Consider the following 20,131-nt stretch of genomic DNA (forward strand, 5'->3'; position numbering starts at 1 on the left):
GAATTACCAAAGAGAAGACCATCTCAGATCTCGTGTAGAAGCATGAGCCCCTGGGAGGAATACAAATCACACCAGCCTGTTGCAGCATCAAATGATTTCTATTGTATTCAAAGTTACATGTTTATATATCATAAATGACATCACAGGAAAAGTATATACCTCCAATACCAATAAGAATACATGATGGGCTAAAACTAAAATGATTAACAGAAGTTAACACCTTTTAAGGTGTAACTATAACAGACAAAGAAACCAATATTATGTCAGTGGGAAGGAATGCAGGTGGGGAGAGGGGGGGGGTCTGAAGGACTATCTTATCTTCTGTCTTGCCCAGTACCACTCACTGGTATATAGAAATGGTTAACTTTAACCCCTTCACTACCTATACTGGCAGGATGCTATAACTTTCTAATCTACAATCTAATAGCAAAAACAGTTAACTGATACATTGATCTACAATTTGCTTAACAAATGCAGACAAACACAGCTCCCCGCTCCTCTGAGTAATACTACACCGCTATCTGTCCCATCCTCAGAGGAGCTGCTGGCTGTTTCCTCCCCTCACACCACTGGCCCCCCTCTCACTTCTAAGAACAGAAGATTCACCTGGAGCGAATCACAGCCCTCAGTAATAGTACCTTTCTCTGCTCTACCCAGTACACGTAATGGGGGCCGTGAGAGCAAGTGTCCTTCAGCCGAGCGCCTAGAAATGGTTCTGACACACAGGGGGTAATGATGGCGCCCCCTGTTTGTATTAGAAAAATGTACTTGGATGCTAAATAAATCCACCGTGTGATATGGAAGATGTGTGTTATGTGTGAGTACTCTAGTCTAGGCTTATGCTGGGGACTAGTAAACATCATAACCAAATGGAAGATACTGCAGTAAATCTTGCAAGCTCCGCATTTGGTGACACACTAGAAAGCTCAGGCCTCTTGTCCTCGGGCATGCATGGTTTCCAAGTGTGGAATCCCGCAGCGGTTTCCTCCCGTGCCCGCAGCCATGATGCATAAGAAGACACTTGCTCACCTGTCTGGCTGCCGTGCAGGTCGTCTTTGTCGCCGGATCTTTCTCCTGCGTGGTGGATGCTCAGTATGCAGCGTGTTTTTTTTGGGGGGGGGGTTCCTTTAAGTCTCCTGCTTATCTGCAGCACTGACGGCATCTATTGACTTCAATGATAGCCAACCATGCGGGAAACTGCAGAAAATGGAGCATGCTGTGGGTTTTTTCCCACATATACAATCCACACGCTGGGGAAAAAGGACACCCGCAGGTATTTAATTACCTGCGGATGCCCAATGAATGCATATTGAACTGTAGACTCCACAATTCAATTCTTCCAGTAGACATGAGGCCTTATTCCTTTTGCCCTCAGGCCGAGCCTTCCACCATCAGGGAGTCCAAGGCAAAGCTCAATGGTATAATGGGGCGAGAGGGGTTTATAATAAGAGAATCTGTGCACACATGGGATGCAGTTTGGGGACCATGGAGAGCAGCGCCTGGCCTTTCATCCCTGAAGGGACTAATATACAAACCTCAGCCCAGAAAGTAAAGCCTATATGTAAGACGGTGCTTGGATGTGCTGTTTGGTTACTGCCTGTATTGTAACGTGCCTGTTCTTCTTGTCTTGTATGGAAACTGGAAAAACAGTTATTTTGTTTGTTTGTTTTTATCACAAACCTAATTTTCCAAATGGGAAAAAGTTTCCCCTCTGCCATGTGCAAAGATCTGATCCTCTTGTTCTACTAGATGCTTGATGGAGCATTTTATGCTTGCAGTAGTGACCGATCCGAGGAGCAGCACTGGGAGGTGTAGCTGAAGAGGTTCATTAGACCCATATTTACCTTTTTATTAAAGCAGTCCGGACATGCGGTTGAGATCACATGGTGGGCAGTAAAGGGCCTTCTTGTCTTGGCTGTGTAAAGACGTGTAATCTGTTTCCTGCGTTGTAATGTCTGCTCTTCTCCATTAACAGCAATGAGACTGAAGACGTGCAGGTCCTGGAGGACACGGCCTTACCGGATAATGTCATTATTGAGGAGCCAAATATGCCGGAGAGCAGAAAACCACTTGGTAAACTGAAGCTGCTGCAGTTCTGTGAGAACTATCGCCCGGCCTACTGGGGCACATGGAACAGGTCAAGTACAGTCATTAATCCTCGGAAGCCGTGGGCTCAAGACAGTGTGAGTAGAAGGGCTCAGTAGAAATGAAAAGATGCACTTTATTATCTAATGCCCTTTTTTTTTTTTCTAATGATGGATTAGAAAAATTAGGACTGATTTTGTTGTAGAGCCCAAATAAATGAACACAAAGAATGTATGTCTGTTTTTTTTTTTTTGTTTGTTTTTTTTAAACTCTCCCAGCTAAACTTACTTGTTATCCTATGGCGTTATTGATGAAACATTTTGTGAGGAATGTTTTAAGGGTGGCTACCCACTAGCGATATTTTTTTTTTTCTGCGATATCGCACGCTGTTTTCAATGGGGCTGGCTGCAGCAGCTCTGGCCCCATTGAAAACATAGGGAATACATCATGGACTTCTGCCAGAGCTGTGACCGCTATGCCAGAGGATTTCTTCATCCCTGCAGGGACCGCGGGAATCAAGGAATCCTCTGTCACAGTTGTGGCAGAAGTCAGTGATGCTATCCCATTGCTTTCAATTGGGGCAGCACTGCTGCAGCCCCATTGAAAGCAGTGGGTTGTAGGCAACCTCCGCAGCGATAATTTTCGGGGAAGGGCTTGAAATATAAGCCCTTCCCTGAAAACTAGCCATAGCTGTAAATTAAAAAAAATAAAATTTTACCACCCCCCCTCCCCCTAGAAGAGCCATCCGGCTCTTCTCTCCAACCCTGGCAGTCATCTTCTGTCTTTTGGAGGCCGGGGTTTGAATAATCTCCGCCCCCAGAAAGTGCTAGTGTCATTGGCTGAATGCTGTGACCAATCATAGGCAGCGCTCAGCTGTCACTCAATGGCTTAGCGCTTCCTGTGATTGGCTGAGCGCTCAGCCAATGACACTAGCGCTTTCTGGGGGGCGGCGATTTTTCAATCCCCGGCCTCCAGAAGACGGCTGTCGGGGCCGGAGAGAAGAGCCGGATGGCTCTTCGTCTGTGTGTGTCTCTGTGTGTGTCTCTGTGTGTTTGGTGTTTTATATATATTCTTTTTTTTTTTTCTTTTTTTTTCCGTTAGGGCTGATTTTCAGGGAAGGGCTTATATTTCAAGCCCTTCCATGAAAATCATTGATGCGGGGGTTGCCTGCAACCCACTGCTTTCAATGGGGCTGCAGCAGTGCCGACTCCATTGAAAGAAATGGGATAGCATCTCAGACTTCTGCCACAGCTGGGCAAGAGGATTTCTTCACTCCCAAGATCACCGCAGAGATGGACGAAATCCTCTGCCATAGCAGTCACAGCTGTGGTAGAAGTCCAATGTACTCCCTATGTTTTCAATGGGGCTAGCGCGGCTGTCGGCAGCCCCATTAACAACACTGAGCGACATTGCAGAGTTTCTTCTTTGCGCTGTGAGACTTAGAGTAAAAATCACAAATGAGTATGGAGCCATTGAAAATCATTGGTTCCATAATCATGTGTTTTCACTTGCTCTCGCATCGCAGGAAAAAATATCGCTAGTGGGTAGGCGCCCCGAGTCTGAGTTCGTGCAGCTGAACAGGTTTAAATTGCTTAAGGCTATAAAGAGATGTCCGTGTTTTTCAGAATTCTTCTGTGTTTTAGGCTTCCCTTTCCACCTCTTTTGTTAGAGCATCAAGGAAAACTGCCTAGTCTAGACTAGTTTTTGTATTCCATACTATGAAACGGGCTCCGTTAGGATTGCCACTCCCTACAGATGCGAGGGGCTGTCAGATAGCTGTCGGCTGACAGCAGCATCTAGTGTGTACCGTCAGCCTTGGATAAACATTAGTAAGATGCTGCCCAAAACCAGTCCACACATCCGTATTAGAGCTGCAGGGAACACCCCTTTAAGCCCTGGCCTCGTTATTTACACATTAATATTTATATAAAGCTGGTGGATATCATATAAACAAAGGTTATAAATGAATGAAGAACAGACCTCTAAACAATTAGATCGATGAGCGATCCTGTGCTGAAAGATTGGACAGGACTGCCGTCTGGATTGCCTCTCCTGGGACTGACGCTGTGTCTCTTGGTATGACGTTTTAGAGGGTCCCTGCTAGACCCCCTTAACAAACAGCCTTGTCATGTGGGGGGATGGCTAATTACATACAAAAGGAAGTTGCTGAACATATGTTCCCTCCATTGGAAGCTCTGAACCCCATTTTTACGAACCTCTCAACTATAAAAGTGAACTATCCAGATCATAAGCCAAACAGTCCATGCTGTTTCCTAAGGCCTCATGCCCACGGCCGTGACTGACTCCACCAGCGGAATATCACAGTGGAGTCCGCCACGGCTCCCCCCAAAGCCCCCATACTTACCACTCCGGATCCACCGTACGCATCCTACATGGAGGGCCGGCCCGCATGCGCAGTACAACGCATGACGCGCCGGCAGTGTCAGTTGTGGGTGGGGACGCGTATTCCCGCGATACTTCCGCTGTGCTACAGTGAAAGTATAGTGTTCATTGGAAGCCGGACGCGCGTATTTTTGTGGCAAATAGAGCATGCAGAGTTTTCTTTCATGCTCCGGAATTCCGTGGTGGAGTTCTGCAGCGTGACCATTGAGCTATTAGGTTCAATAGAACCTAATGGCTGCGGGAGAAATCCAGCCGTCGGCATTAGCCCTAAGGCTGAAAATCATGGCGATGAGACCAAGGGTGGCGGAGCTTCCCAATAAAAAAAACAAAACTAAACACTGATTATGAAGCGTTTGGCTTTTAAAATCTTACAGTTGCACTCAGCTGACATCCAACACCCTCTGTGAGCTGGAGACCAAGAAGTGGTTAGTCTGTCTCCAAGTTAGCATTTATATCATTTTAAACACATTGCTGATTGTCCGCAGATATTCCATGTGGCTGTTGAGTCACTCATGAGTAAAACAACCCAGAAGACACGGATGATGAAGTCTGCAGACAAAAATGACCTCTGAGTCAGGAGGGAATTTATTTATTTTTCCTAAAATGAGGAAGATTGGCTTCTATCTTATTAGGTTTTTTTGCCTTCCTCTGGATCCACATTGCAGGACAATGGGCTGAACTAGATGGACGTGTTTGTTTTGTCTTGTTACTATGTAGCTTTGTAAGATTACAAAATCAAGACTGGCAATCCTCACTCTGGGGACCAATGTAAATATCGAAGGCTCACCAGGTTTATAGACTGTACCTGCCCCAGAAATAAGGGGCTTGCCACAACACCAAATGCCTTGAAATAATAGTTGGTCTCCCATCATGAAAGGAAATTCTCTCTGAAGGGCGCTGGCGTTCCCTGTATGGCTACCCGGCCTCTGTATGTACAAGCGGAAAAACCTCATCTGTACTTAGGATGGTGAGCTGTATAGTAAAATGTCACACTGGTGGGGGCTGCTAGCAACTTCCAGCACCCCCTCCCCACCCCCCACCTTCTAAATCACTTAGCATCAGATCAGCAGGACTCAAGCTTTATTGGCAAGAAATACAGTAAAACGTTCCCAGTTAAGACCTATTCCCGGTTATTCTGGGATTGGTAGACTTGTATCGTCAAACATCCTTTTGTTTTTATGTACCTAATCTCAGTGTGCGGATCTCAGACATGACTGCTTTTTCTTTAGTAACTGTTAAGATTTGTAGCTTAAAGTATTGATCCAGTGCTTAATGTTTTTCTCAATTTCATCTTTGTATTCAATTCATAAAACCTTTGCAGAAGCTATTGGACTATGAAGTAGACAGTGATGAAGAATGGGAAGAGGAAGAGCCTGGAGAATCGCTGTCCCATAGTGAGGGGGTGAGTTGAAGCAAAATGTATTTTTTCCTTTAGTCAACTACTCCCACTTGTCTTTCACTGTAGAGGATACTGATGGTGTCTGGCTGACCCACTGACTTTTACATCCACACTAAGCTGCACTACACCGCCCTCCAGGGATAATTGCTACCATCGTTTTTGTAGCATCACTGGATGGGAGTGCACCCACAAAGCTGCCACTCACTCCGGCCTCCTACAAACTGGCACCACAAATCACAACCACCATTACTTTCACTTGTAGACGGATGGGAGTTCGGGTATATAGGCACTGTGAACCCAAGCTGACTTCCAAGTCCAGCCTGTTGCATACTGCTGGGGTAAGATGAACTGTTGGTTGCCATGGGCCACAAAGGCTTTCTTAGCTTTCCTAAGAGCGTGTGGGGGACTGATTTTCTGTGGCCCACGCTGTACATCAGACCTCATGCCTCCTATTGAGATCCGCACAAGCAGTGCAAAGCCCCCTCTCTCAAACACACAAGTCTGTTGTAAAATGTACACTTAATCAACGTGGTGGAGTTCCACAATGACCGTTTCACAAAGTGGCAAAGTCTTGGTTTAATAAACTCCAATCTTAGGTCCTGTTAAATCTTGGTGCGTCCTTGATTGGCAATCCCAAAATTAAACTTGTACCAAGGGGAGAATGCATTTACCTGTCTTATATACTTTATTTCCCCCCACACCAAAAAAAAAAATATTCAAGGTCAAAGTTTGTGACCTTCAAAGGAAGAATGTAATATTTCATTATGAAACCATTTTTATGAAGTGTTCTCCATTAGCTTCAAAATGAGCCCAAGATGAAGGTTTTGCTGTAACTAGAATTGTTTTTATTCCCTAGTAGGCATGGTTTTTCTCATGTTTGAAAACCTTCTGTATAAAAACTGGTGCATTTTTCTTTAATGTTTTTCGGTACATTATATGGTACTATTTAAGAAGACTTGTCCTGGATAAGCCCTCATACAGCTAATTTGATGAAAAAAATACGTTACGCCTCTTAGAAGGGGGTGAAAAAAACAAAGTTCTTTCAATCAACAGTAGCTAGTCACCCTTTGAGTAGGTGCCTCAGATTTGGTGCTGAACAGCCTTATGTCAGCTACTTCTGAGCCGCTGAGTTCTAGTTCTATTAGAGCCCTGCCTCTGAAGAAGGTGTTTTCGTTCTTCACTATTTCTACAGCAGTAGTACACCTTATCAGAGGCTCAGTCATAGGAAATGTGGACCAATATGCCATAGGATACCATACAATGCCCCTCGTATCACATCTTGTATCCAAGCTAGAGGAGGTAGAACAGGGTACTAGAGCCTCCATGCCCACCCGTATCACATCTTGTATCCAAGCCAGAGGCTGTACAACAGGGTACTAGAGCCTCCATGCCTGCCTGTATCACATCTTGTATCCAAGCTAGAGGCGGTACAACAGGGTACTAGAGCCTCCATGCCTGCCTGTATCACATCTTGTATCCAAGCTAGAGGCAGTACAACAAGGTACCAGAGCCTCCATGACCACGTGTATCACATCATGTATCCAAGCTAGAGGTGGTACAACAGGGTAGTAGAGCCTCCATGCCCCCATATCACATCTTGTATCCAAGCTAGAGGAGGTAGAACAGGGTACTAGAGCCTCCCTACAAAATATACTAGCGATAATGTTTTGTACACTATGCAGTGGTCCACAATATGGTGCAGTTCCATTGAAATTACCCTATGGGAACCAATGCAGTGTGTTTAAGAACCAGTATATGTGGCCATTGCTATAGTTAACAATTCCCATTTTGGTCTCCCACATTGAGCCAGTTCTTTCCCAGTGAAATTCCTTGGAAATAAGCATTAGGGGCAGGCTGCTGTGATAGTTGTGGTTGCCCTGATCTGGGTCCTCGCCCTGTTTTGTACCAGCTGCTCGGGGCAGAGTCTGTAGAGATCCTTGGGTACTGCAGGCCGGGGCTGTAACCACTTCTAGTATACGCCTATGCACACCTACAATAGCCATTATATTACTGTTAGGGCTTCACCGGTTACTCCCGCTGTGTGGTCGCACGGTTTGGTTTATGCACGATTAGTTTGACTGATCTTTCAAATTCTTGAGAAAAAAAGAAGTTATCAAACAAAGCGAGAAGACCTTTATCCTTTACCAGACCTTTATCCTTTACCAGACCTTTATCCTTGACCAGACCTTTATCCTTGACCAGACCTTTATCCTTGACCAGGCCTTTATCCTTGACCAGGCCTTTATCCTTGACCAGGCCTTTATCCTTGACCAGGCCTTTATCCTTGACCAGGCCTTTATCCTTGACCAGACCTTTATCCTTGACCAGACCTTTATCCTTGACCAGACCTTTATCCTTGACCAGACCTTTATCCTTGACCAGACCTTTATCCTTGACCAGACCTTTATCCTTGACCAGACCTTTATCCTTGACCAGACCTTTATCCTTGACCAGACCTTTATCCTTGACCAGACCTTGATCCTTGACCAGACCTTGATCCTTGACCAGACCGTGATCCTTGACCAGACCGTGATCCTTGACCAGACCGTGATCCTTGACCAGACCGTGATCCTTGACCAGACCGTGATCCTTGACCAGACCGTGATCCTTGACCAGACCGTGATCCTTGACCAGACCGTGATCCTTGACCAGACCGTGATCCTTGACCAGACCGTGATCCTTGACCAGACCGTGATCCTTGACCAGACCGTGATCCTTGACCAGACCGTGATCCTTGACCAGACCGTGATCCTTGACCAGACCGTGATCCTTGACCAGACCGTGATCCTTGACCAGACCGTGATCCTTGACCAGACCGTGATCCTTGACCAGACCGTGATCCTTGACCAGACCGTGATCCTTGACCAGACCGTGATCCTTGACCAGACCGTGATCCTTGACCAGACCGTGATCCTTGACCAGACCGTGATCCTTGACCAGACCGTGATCCTTGACCAGACCGTGATCCTTGACCAGACCGTGATCCTTGACCAGACCGTGATCCTTGACCAGACCGTGATCCTTGACCAGACCGTGATCCTTGACCAGACCGTGATCCTTGACCAGACCGTGATCCTTGACCAGACCGTGATCCTTGACCAGACCGTGATCCTTGACCAGACCGTGATCCTTGACCAGACCGTGATCCTTGACCAGACCGTGATCCTTGACCAGACCGTGATCCTTGACCAGACCGTGATCCTTGACCAGACCGTGATCCTTGACCAGACCGTGATCCTTGACCAGACCGTGATCCTTGACCAGACCGTGATCCTTGACCAGACCGTGATCCTTGACCAGACCGTGATCCTTGACCAGACCGTGATCCTTGACCAGACCTTTCTGTACAATTGTTCCTAACGGGCTCTAATGTACACGTCTGATCAGAGCTGTCACTTGGTTTTCAGGTAAACTTCTTTTGTGAATTGCCATTGATTTCTTGTAGGACGAAGATGATGATGACACTAAGGAAGACGATGAAGATGACGATGGATTCTTTGTACCACATGGTTACTTATCAGAGGATGAAGGTGGAATATCAGACGAGGTGAGGGTTGTTTTCTGTTGATCTGTATTTCTTGCACATGTCATTGACTGGGGTCCGCACGACTGCTATAGCCTGGCTGTACACTAGGCTGTTCAGCATGATGTTCACAGGAGGCCCATCCTACCATTTTCAGTGGGAGATCTCGCATCGTGTGCCCCCAGCATGTGGTGTGCGGATGCCGGCCCCATTGAAAACATGTGCCATACAAGAAAACATTGCTTGTGTATGACCCCACTCATAAGACTGGGGTTCATATTCGTGCAGGATTTGTGTCTCGCAGCGCACAGATCTCACGCATGTTTCTCGCTCCTCTGAAGCCGGCCTAAGTGCAATTTTTATTTTTATTTTTTTCAAACTTTTCTGCTTAACTATTTTGTAGGAATGTAAAAATCCAGAAAATCAGAAGGTACAACAAAGGCTGAAAGCAAAGGAATGGGATGAGCTGCAGTCCAAGGGGAAGAAAATTAATGTTCTGAAGCCATTAGTTGTTGGGTGTGTTTGGCTTGGCAACTGTTCTGCAGAGACTCGCTTCCTCCAGAAGTTTGCTGTATGTCTAATAGATCCCGCTGCTGCTGAGGAGAACGCTGCGCAAGACGTGACCGCCAGCAAGAGCTTACAAGACAAAGAAAGTAAGGAGTGTGTGTGTTTTTAAAACCTTCCTACATATAAATACCTGCACAAGAAATCTCTGGGCATTGTATGTCATCCCCTGGAGAAGTCACATGTGTCACCTGAGCATGGGCTGTGCAGGGGGCAGGTGGACACTCTGTCCTAGGTCAACATCCCTCATTCATTTTAGAATGGTGGTATTTCGGGTGCAAGCACTTTTTTGTTTTTTCTTTAATGTTTTTATTAAACTTTTTGCAAATATAACAAAAGCAGCCATGGGGGGGGGGGGGGGGAGAATTATCATTCCTTTTTTTTTTAAACAAAAAGGAAAGGATAGAAAACAGTTTTTAGGTCAAGCAGGTACTCTCCACTCATCCCCACACAACAGTCAGGCAGATCCCCTTCCCCATCGCTGCAGGGCAGCTGACCCATGCACCCCAGATCTTATCAAACTTCAACGGGCATTCCCTGGCCGTATACATCAGCTTATACATAGGAATCACAGAATTTACCTCCTGGATCAATGCCCTCCTGATCGGCCTCTCTGGGTGCCTCAAGTTTAACAATATCACCTTTTTAGCATAAAAAAGCAGCAACTTATATAAGGTGTGGGTTGTCCCAGGCACAGGGAGGTTTCCAACAAGTCCGACGAGGCACACCCCAGAGTGCAGGATCCTAGGGGCCCCCAGGTGAGACTCCATGAATATGAGAACCTCCGTCCAGTAGTCTCACAGGACACTGCAGTCCCAGAACATATGCATAATGGTCCCATCTGTCATCAAGCATCATGGGGGGTTGGGAGGGGGACATGACCTAAAACGGGGAAACTGGCACAGACTCAAAGTTTAGATAAACAGTGAGAATACCTTTTAGATGGACAATTAATCATGGCACGGTGTTCCCATTAACTCGCTGCCTAGTCAACTAATGGGCAGTTGTGAAACAATGCTGCTTTCAAACGAGCGACACTTAACGATAATCATTCAGTTTAAATTTTAGCCAGCGACTAACGAGAATCGTACATTGTTCATTTGCAAATGGCATTTTTGCCAGTAAAAAAAACAAGACCCCAAAGATGGCAGAATAGCATTGTTTTCCCCAATTTCACTTCACTTAAAAAATGTTTAATGTTTTTCACATTAAATGATACCAGAGAAAAATAGAACTCCCCCCGCAAAAAACAAGCCGTCAGACAGCGATGGATAAAGAAGTTATGATTTTTTTTTTTCTGAAAGTGGGAGAAAAACCGGTAGCTTCCAGTTGGCTTTAGTTTGCCGAGGATATTGGTGATATTGCCTCAAAGCCAAACTGGCTGAATTCTTCTACATTCCCAAAGACCTGTAGATGAGCTGCTGTGAAGCCGACTAGTGCTGAACCGGAAGGAAGCCTTTCATGTCCTGCAGTTTTAACCACAGATGCTTTGAAAAACAAATGGCCACACAATGCTTCACACACCTTGTGCTCCTCACAGCCCGCGTGCGGCATCACTATTGTAATGTACTATTGGCATTTTATAGTTTTAGCACTGAGAAGCGTGTGAAGTGCTCGCCACTAGGGGTCCTTCTTGCTGCTCCTTTTTGCATTCCACTGCCTGTCATTGGGCATTTGGATTTTCTAGTAACAGACATGGGGCTGCTAGTTATACATGTAACACAGGGACATGCATTCACTGGCGGTCTAGTGGTCAGCCAAGGAATGGCAGAATGGCTGGTTATGTAGCGTCCCCTACCTGTAAGGGGGTTTACAAACAGCTGGGCAGGAATAAAATAAGAAAATCTACAAGGGAAGCTGAATTCAGCGCTCAAACTGGGTGCAAACCCAGATACACTTTAACCCCTTAACTCTACACGACGTACTGTTGCATCCTGCAGCTTTAGGGTGTGTATGGAGGGAGATTGCGGGGCGATCCCCCTCCATACAAAGCGGGCACCAGCTCTTTGTTACAGCTAGCACTTGACCGAAACAGCTCCGATATACCGCACAGCTAATTCAAGCTGTTAAACCTTTAAATAATGATTTAAAGGGTCCCCCACGATGAGCTCACGGGTTGCCGTGTGGTTGTCATGGCAGCTGTGGCCCTAAAAGGCCCCAGGTCTATAATGGCATAATGTCCATCAAGCCATGCCCGTGGGGTGACTTGATAGAATGCCTGTCAGACCGCAGTATAATGTAATGCTACGGCATTGCATCATACTGCAGGAGCGATCAAGACATCACAGGTTAATGTCCTGTCTGGGAATAAAAAAAAAAGTTTTTTTATTGATTATTATTATTAAACTTTTATTCCCCCCCCCCCCCCCCCCTCCCATATCTATAATAAAATAATCTAAATAGTAAAGCAAAATTGGTATCGCTGTGTCCGTAAAAGTCGAATTTATCAAAGTAACGCATTATTTACCCTGCACGGTGAACATCGTCTGAAGAAGAAGAAAAAAGGCAGAAATGCGCTTCTTTGGTCACCCTGTCCAAGAAAAAAATGCAATAAAAAGCAATCAAAAAGTTGTAAGTATTCAAAAATGGTACCATGCAAACTGCAGGACATCCCGCAGAAAGTGAGCCCTCACACAACTATGCCAACAGAAAAATAAATGAGGGCGCGCAGAAAGTAACTTTAAATTAAATATCTTTGGGGGGGAAAAAGTTGTACAGCAAAAAAAATACATATAAACTTGGCATCATAGTAACCGTGCCGACCCGTAGAATAAGGTTATCAGGTTGTTTTTGTTGCAGTTTGTGCGCCGTAGAAACAAGATGTAACCAAAGATGGCAGGATTCTTTTTGTTTTTGTTTTTTCCATTTTACTCCATTGAGCATTTTTAAAAAAAGGTTTCAGTCCATTTTATGGTAAATTAAATAGAACCTTTTGAGAAACACAACTCGTCCCGCAAAAACAAGCCCTCATACGGCGACATCAATGGGTAAATAAGAGTTACGTTTTTTTTTAAAAAGGGGTAGGAGAAAACGAGAATGGTGGGGTGGAGGGCCATGTCCTTAAGGGGTTAAGGTTGTACACTGATGTAAAAAGATACTAAGTGTAAGACGCTAGATGGTCGTATGTCTTAGAGTTGAATCATTTTTCTTTAATCCCTTAATGACACGGCCTATTTTGGGCTTAAGGACCCGATGATTTTTGGCATATTTTCTTCTCCATTTTTCAAGTCATAACTTTTTTTTATTTTTAACGCTTTTTTCCGTGCGCAGTCTAAAGCTTGTGCAGCTTATTGTATGTGTCACAGACTCGACAATACCAAATATGCGGGGTTTTAATATTTTTGTAACCTTTTTTTTTTTTTTTTTTTTTTTTATGCTAATATGAGAAAAAGCGTGAGGAAAGGTGTTTTTTTTTTTCTTTTTTTACACAAGTTGTGTCCCTCTGGGGGACTTACAGTACAGCACTGATGATCGCTGTGATAAGGCATGGCAGGGCTGCTGCCCTGCCTGTCCTTATCTCTTTTATACAGCGATCACAGGCTATGGCAATACAGGACGCCAGTGTCTGGCGTCCTGTTTCCATGGCAACCAGCCGGCTCTCTGCAATTTTATCGCGAGAGCCCGGTGACGTCACAGACGGAGCACACTCCCTCTGTGAACCTCTCCCATGCCACGATCTACATAGATCGCGGTAGGGAAGGGGTTAACAGCGTGGGGCGCATCTCCGATGCACCCCCGCTGTTGCAGCGGGAGGCCAGCTATGACTGACAGCCAGCTCCCGCTGCTGGATAGCGCAAGATCATAAGTGATCTTGCGCTATCCCCAGGACGTACGTTTACGCCCTGTTGCGGGAAGTACCCCGCTGCCAGGACGTAAACTTGCGCCCTGGCGCGGGAAGGGGTTAAACTGTAAGATGCTTCAAATTTTTGAAGCCACTCATGAATGTAATCATAGAATCCCAGAATGGTAGTTAGAAGGGGCCTCCGGGGTCATCGGGTCCAACCCCCTGCTCAGTGCAGGATCACTAAATCATCCCAGACAGATGTCTGTCCATCATCTGGAGACTTTGATTGAGGGATAACTCACCACCTCCCGTGGCAACCTGTTCCACTCATTGATCCCCCCTCACTGTCTAATATCTAATCTGTGTCTCCTCCCTTTCAGTTTCATCCCATTGCTTCTAGTCTTTCCTTGTACAGATCAGAATAGGGCTGATCCCTCTACAAATATCTGAAGGGCTGTCACAGTGCAGACAGCTATTAAGTCTCCTCTCAGCCTTCTCTTCTGCTAAACATTCCCAGATCGTTTAACCGTTCCTCATAGGACATGATTTGCAGACCGCTCACCATCTTGGTAACTCTTCTCTGAACTTGCTCCAGTTTGTCTATGTCTTGTATAAAGTGGGGTGCCCAGAACTGGACCCAGTATTCCAGATGAGGTCTGACTAAGGAAGAGTAGAGGGGATAATGACCTCACGTGATCTAGACTCTATGCTTCTCTTAATACATCACAGAATTGTTTGCCTTTTTGGCTGCTGCATCACATTGTTGACTCATGTTCAGTCTATGACGTATTGGTATACCCAAGTCTTTTTCACATGTGCTGCTGCTTAGCCCAATTCCTCCCATTATGTATGTGCTTTCTTCATTTTTCTTGCCCAGATGTAGGACTTTGCATTTTTCCTTATTAAGTACCATTCTGTTAGTCGCTGCCCACTGTTCAAGCTTTTCTAGATCTTTTTGAATACTCTCCCTCTCTCTCTCCCCTAGTGTTGGCTATCCCTCCTAGCTTTGTGTTGTCGTCAGATTTGATCAGTTTCCCACAATTCCCTCCTCCAGATCATTTATAAAAATGTTGACCAACACTGGGCCCAGGACAGAGCCTTGTGGTCCCCACTTGTTACATTCTTCCACTTAGATGTGCAGCCATTTATGACCTCTCATTGAGTACGATCACTCAGCTAGTTATGAATCCACCTAACAGTTGCCTTGTCAATCCCAGATTTGGTTCAGATGTGAGTTTTGGGTTGTACTGGTCTGTATTTCTTAGAATCAATGAATGAGACACAATGTTATAAATGTTGTATTGCAAGCTGTCATATATTAGTAAATATAGTCTGTTTTTGTTCTTTTTGTTTAGTTTTTGTAGATTTTGCCACAAACCTCTCAAACTCAAAAGCGCTATTTTGTTTTCCTTTGCAGTCCTTCTACATCTCCTTCCCTTGCTACACGGAAATGTTCATGGAAGCAAAACCATCATTAAGGAGTTCCAAGAGTGCTGTCAGCGTGGCGTCTTCTCATTCGGTGATGCTGGAAGCCCCACAGCTTGTGAAACTGTAAGCCCGAACTCCCAGAATCACCCCAACATTAACCTACCTTCAAAAGCTCGCTTGAAGCGCATAATCTCTGAGAATTCTGTCTACGAGAAGCGCCCAGATCATCGCCTCTGTTGGTACGTGCACGCCGACGTGTTGAAGAGCTTCCAGCAGGAAGGCCTGCCCGTGCCGTGCCAGTGGACTTATATCACCCAGGTGAATTTGTGTAGCAGAGATGAGAGTGGTACCAGCGGGGCGCAGACACCCGCCACGTCCAGCAAGAGGAAGGCTGCCGGCAGCATGCCCATTACCAAATTTATGAAAAAGACCAAGGCTTTGGGAACCGTAAGGGATGTGAGTATTGAATACAGAGGTAACCCTGTTCCTTTAGAAACTTCTTCAGAACCGAAATATTTGTAATAAGCTGTCTGACCTAAATAGATGAACACACAGGAGTGAATGCGATTACATTGTAGGTGGGACTGCAAACGGAGAGATCTTGGCTGGAACCTCTGGAGTTCTGTAAAGCATGAATACTCTGGTGTATATCCTCCTGACCGGGTACCGCCTCCTGGCTCTCTTTAATGGGAGGGTAATGTTGGAGGAAGTCCTGTGCTACACTAAAGCATGGGGGGGTCACAGCAGCCTATGAGGGGCGAAGGCTGCACGTGCCTGCAGTCATTGGAAAGGGTTTCCATAATGTAGAAACTAGGGCAATTGTCAAGTGTTTTTTTTTTTTTCTTTCATAGTAAAACCTTGCAGACCTGCAGGTACATTGCAAACCGGCAGAGATCATGCGCATGAGGCTGATTGCACACGGGCGAGCGCTTTCTCTGACCCCATTGAAAACAATGGGCGAGACGTTCCAAAGATGGGACATGCCACAATTCTTTTTTTCCCTATATCGCAATGTATAAGACTCCAATTAAAAGAATGGGGTTCATATTAATGCGAGATTTGCATGTCTTGCAACGCACAAATCTCACATGATTTTCTCAGCCGTGTGAAAGCGACCGGAGTGCGCAGGAAATGCTTAAGACATCTGAGGAATTATGACCCTGTAGGTAATTGAACTCCCTAAAATATATCCCTATGCATACCGAAATGTACAAGATGTAGAAGCTACATGCAGTGCAGAATGCGGCATGCACCCGTCTGCTGGATATTGTTTACCCCATATATTCACGACTGAAGCCTTTACAGCTCACCTGGGTAGTGAGAATCCACATATAGGGGCTTGTTCGCATTGGCGCTAGCTCCCGGTGGGGATTTGCAGTTCTCTGATCGACTCCTGGAGCGGAGAAACTAAATTAAACATTTGCAGTTTTTTACCTTGTTTTTTGTCCATCACTTTCATGTTTCTCCAATTAACCCATTACTGTAATTGATTTTAAATGATCAGCATGCGGTTGTGTCCATCAGGGACTTCTATTTGCCCCCTGCAGCTTTTTGTGGGAGAGGAAAAAAAACAAAACTTTCTGCCGCCATCTTTTGACCACTATTCTACCATTTTATTTTTCCATCAATCCAGCCGAGGTTTTTTGTGCGGAGCAATCTAACTTGTATTGGTACTGTTTTGGAGTATACAACTTTTTGGTCGTGTTTTTATTTAATTTTTTTTTCTTGGTGACCAAAAGTGCAATTTTGGCGTAGCCATTGGAAACAAAAAATGCATTCACAATGTAGGATAAATGGAATATTTTAATAAATTGGACATTTGGGGACAAGGATATCAAATTTTTTATGTGACTGGAAAAGCATTTTTGAACTTAATATTTTTTTACTTTTACTAATTGAATAAAAAGCTCTGGCATTTTTGGGGGGAATTTTTTTTAATCAAATTTTTGAACCCCCATAGGGAAATCGAACTAGCAGTCATGTGATCGCCTATAAAATATGATGCAATTCTTCAGTATTGCAGTAGATGGATACATAGAGGCTCTAGGCTACCATGACACCTGAAGGGCTGTCCCCAATCTTGTAAGTGAGCCGTTCAGGTGATGGGGAGCCCCTTCTGTCTGTTGAGCCTTTTAAATGCCATCAGAACTTAGTGGCATCTGAGATACCTGTAGTCCGTTGCAGACGGGTGTCGGCTGACTCCTGTCATGTATAGAGTGGCTTTGGCTTCTTAGCCCATTCTATACATTGATGCCTGACATTCTCCATACATGTACGGCGAACATTTGGAAGGAGTTGTCCAGATTGTTACGGTGTAGGAAATTATACAATTATGCTAATGTAAATATTTTTAACCCTTTCCAATCCCAATTTCCCTGCAAACCGCACGCTCCCCGGCTCCTGTTTTGAGTGCAGAAGGCCTTTGTGAATTCCTTGGAATTGCTAAAAGAAACCCATAAAAATGTCTAACTCCTGTTTTTTAATTTCCGCAAGACAAAAATAACCTTTGAAGCGGTTTTGCCGCAGAGGCAGTTCTTCTGTGGCAAAACCGCAGCAAATCCGCCCTGTGTGAACCCAGCCTAAGAATTGATATATCACACACCAGAAGTACAAATGCTGTTAATCAGTGTAATCCTCCCCACTGTCATCTCTCTGCTAAATAGGGCTTTGAATTCCCCCGCCGTCAGCAAGTAAGCGTTGTGATTGGATCAAGCGCCAGCCAATCACAGCCGATGCTCTGTCATTCACAGCCATTCAGTGAATTACATCATTGGCTGTGATTTGGCTGGCGCTCAATCCAATTACAGCGCTTACTTGCTGAAGGCGGGGGAATTCAAAGCCCTGTTTAGCAGAGAGATGACAGTGGGGAGGATTACAGAGCAGCTTGCCGCATGGGGGAGACAATCGCATGGGGCGCACAGACATCGGCTGCGAGGTGAGTATTGCGTTTTTTTGTTTTTTACCTAGTCTAGCTCTACTTGAGGCACCTAATTTTCCCAAATTTTTGTGGTATAATTAGGTGCCTCTGCTTATATTCGGGTCGGCTTATGCTCGAGTATATACGGTAAGTGAAAGCTACACATCTGTCAGAATACAGAGGTCTTGTGGTGCATTAATGAACTCCAAGGGTTTTAGTTTTTCATTTTTTGAACCGACTAAACAAACTTTAGAATTTATTGAATAAAATGTAACCCAGTTGCCGCTCATCACCCTGTAGAATAGTACCGTGTCCGTCGGGGTCGGAGTACAGCTACTTGCTTCCAGGAAGAGCGCCGCACGTCCGTAGATCTTCAGGTATTGCAGCTCGCCTTCAGCCTGTGAGCTGGCGAGGCTTTTTTTATTGGTGGCTCAAGAGTCTAAAAAGTTTAATGCTAATGTACCCTACATACTGGAGGCAAGGAGAACCCATCGCACAAAAACAAGAACTCGTAGAGCGAGAGCCAATAGTTATGCTGGAATGTTAAGAGAAAAACGAAACAATTCGGTTTTTAATGGGTGAATTGTTGTGAATTGAACCTATTCTTCTCTCTGTGGTATAGGTGACAACATTGGAGTCAGATGGCTTTCAGGCAGATACTGAAGAGGATGATGATGATGATGACGATGATGATTGTTTAATTGTGGAACCAGATGAAAAAGGTGTGACGCCTCTATAAATTTGCACAAAACCTGAAAAGCCACTTCTCTTCCTTTACACAAATGGGGGAATCTCTGAGTCTGGCCTGCGGGGCGGCAGGAGGCCAACACTGTACACAAATGGGGGAACCTCTGACTCTGGCCGGCGGAGCGGCAGGAGGCCAACACTGTACACAAATGGGGGAACCTCTGAGTCTGGCCGGCGGGGCGGCAGGAGGCCAACACTGTACACAAATGGGGGAACCTCTGAGTCTGGCCGGCGGGGCGGCAGGAGGCCAACACTGTACACAAATGGGGGAACCTCTGAGTCTGGCCGGCGGGGCGGCAGGAGGCCAACACTGTACACAAATGGGGGAACCTCTGAGTCGGGGCGGCAGGAAGCCAACACTGTACACAAATGGGGGAACCTCTGAGTCTGGCCGGCGGGGCAGCAGGAGTCCAACACTGTACACAAATGGGGGAACCTCTGAGTCTGGCCGGCGGGGCGGCAGGAGTCAAACACTGTACACAAATGGGGGAACCTCTGAGTCTGGGCGGCAGGAGGCCAACACGCTTCTGTCTTCTTACTGGCTGTTTAAGTGTTCCCTCTCCAAGGCCGCAGCCTTCTCATGTACTTCCTGTAATGTGGGCTCCTGTCCCATCTTCATGCCGCCCGTGGCTCCCACAGTAGGGAGCGTCTGACCGTTTCCTGTAAATGATCGCTTTCTATTTGGCCGCTGTAAGTTCATAAACTTTTCTCTTTTTTTCCAGATAAGAACGCTGTAAGTTCACTTTGCAGCATGGAGATACCTCTGGATGAGAAGGCAGCGCCCGCTACGTAACCAGCTGGACTATGCAGTGTAAATATCTCGCCATATACATAGAGGCTAACCTATCTATAAACCATTTTTAATATTGTGTACGTCATACAGATGTGATTAAATAGAACGGATTCACCAAGAACGTACTAGCAATGATTTTTCTCTAATAAAGCAGAATTTAAAACAGGAAGACCCTGATTTCTGTGTTGCTCGCTGTAAAGACGCCTCTGCACACAAATACATCAGTCCGCTGTACACCATTACTTGCATCTGCATGGAAAACTGATACGTCGGGCTTAACTGCAATCTAATCACAGAAGGCTGCACTGGGCTATACATGTAGCGGGCTGGATGGCCTTCAAATGACACCGTGGCCGCCTTTCTGGCTCTTGGCAATCCAAATGCAAGTGTTCTACGTCACAAAACCATCGATGGATGTTATGAAAGACTCGAGTATCTTAACAAAAGACAAAATGGAGAATAGGAGATCCAGTAGACATGCGATGCCT

At 45.5% G+C, this 20,131-nt stretch overlaps 1 protein-coding gene across 1 annotated transcript in view; it reads left to right on the top strand.

Moving 5' to 3' along the window:
* Window positions 1–19,806, top strand: part of CHAF1A (chromatin assembly factor 1 subunit A) — a 65,629-nt gene extending 45,823 nt beyond the window's left edge. Inside the window, exons 8-14 of the mRNA XM_066574456.1 lie at window positions 1,976–2,183; window positions 5,810–5,890; window positions 9,333–9,434; window positions 9,814–10,063; window positions 15,176–15,642; window positions 18,726–18,825; window positions 19,573–19,806. Of these exons, the coding sequence (XP_066430553.1) occupies window positions 1,976–2,183; window positions 5,810–5,890; window positions 9,333–9,434; window positions 9,814–10,063; window positions 15,176–15,642; window positions 18,726–18,825; window positions 19,573–19,643 (1,279 nt within the window). The 3' untranslated portion in view covers window positions 19,644–19,806. The remainder of the gene's footprint in view (window positions 1–1,975; window positions 2,184–5,809; window positions 5,891–9,332; window positions 9,435–9,813; window positions 10,064–15,175; window positions 15,643–18,725; window positions 18,826–19,572) is intronic.
* The last annotated feature ends 325 nt before the right edge of the window (window positions 19,807–20,131 follow it).

The sequence above is a fragment of the Eleutherodactylus coqui genome, chromosome 7 (assembly GCF_035609145.1).
Source record: "Eleutherodactylus coqui strain aEleCoq1 chromosome 7, aEleCoq1.hap1, whole genome shotgun sequence".
NCBI lineage: Eukaryota > Metazoa > Chordata > Amphibia > Anura > Eleutherodactylidae > Eleutherodactylus > Eleutherodactylus coqui.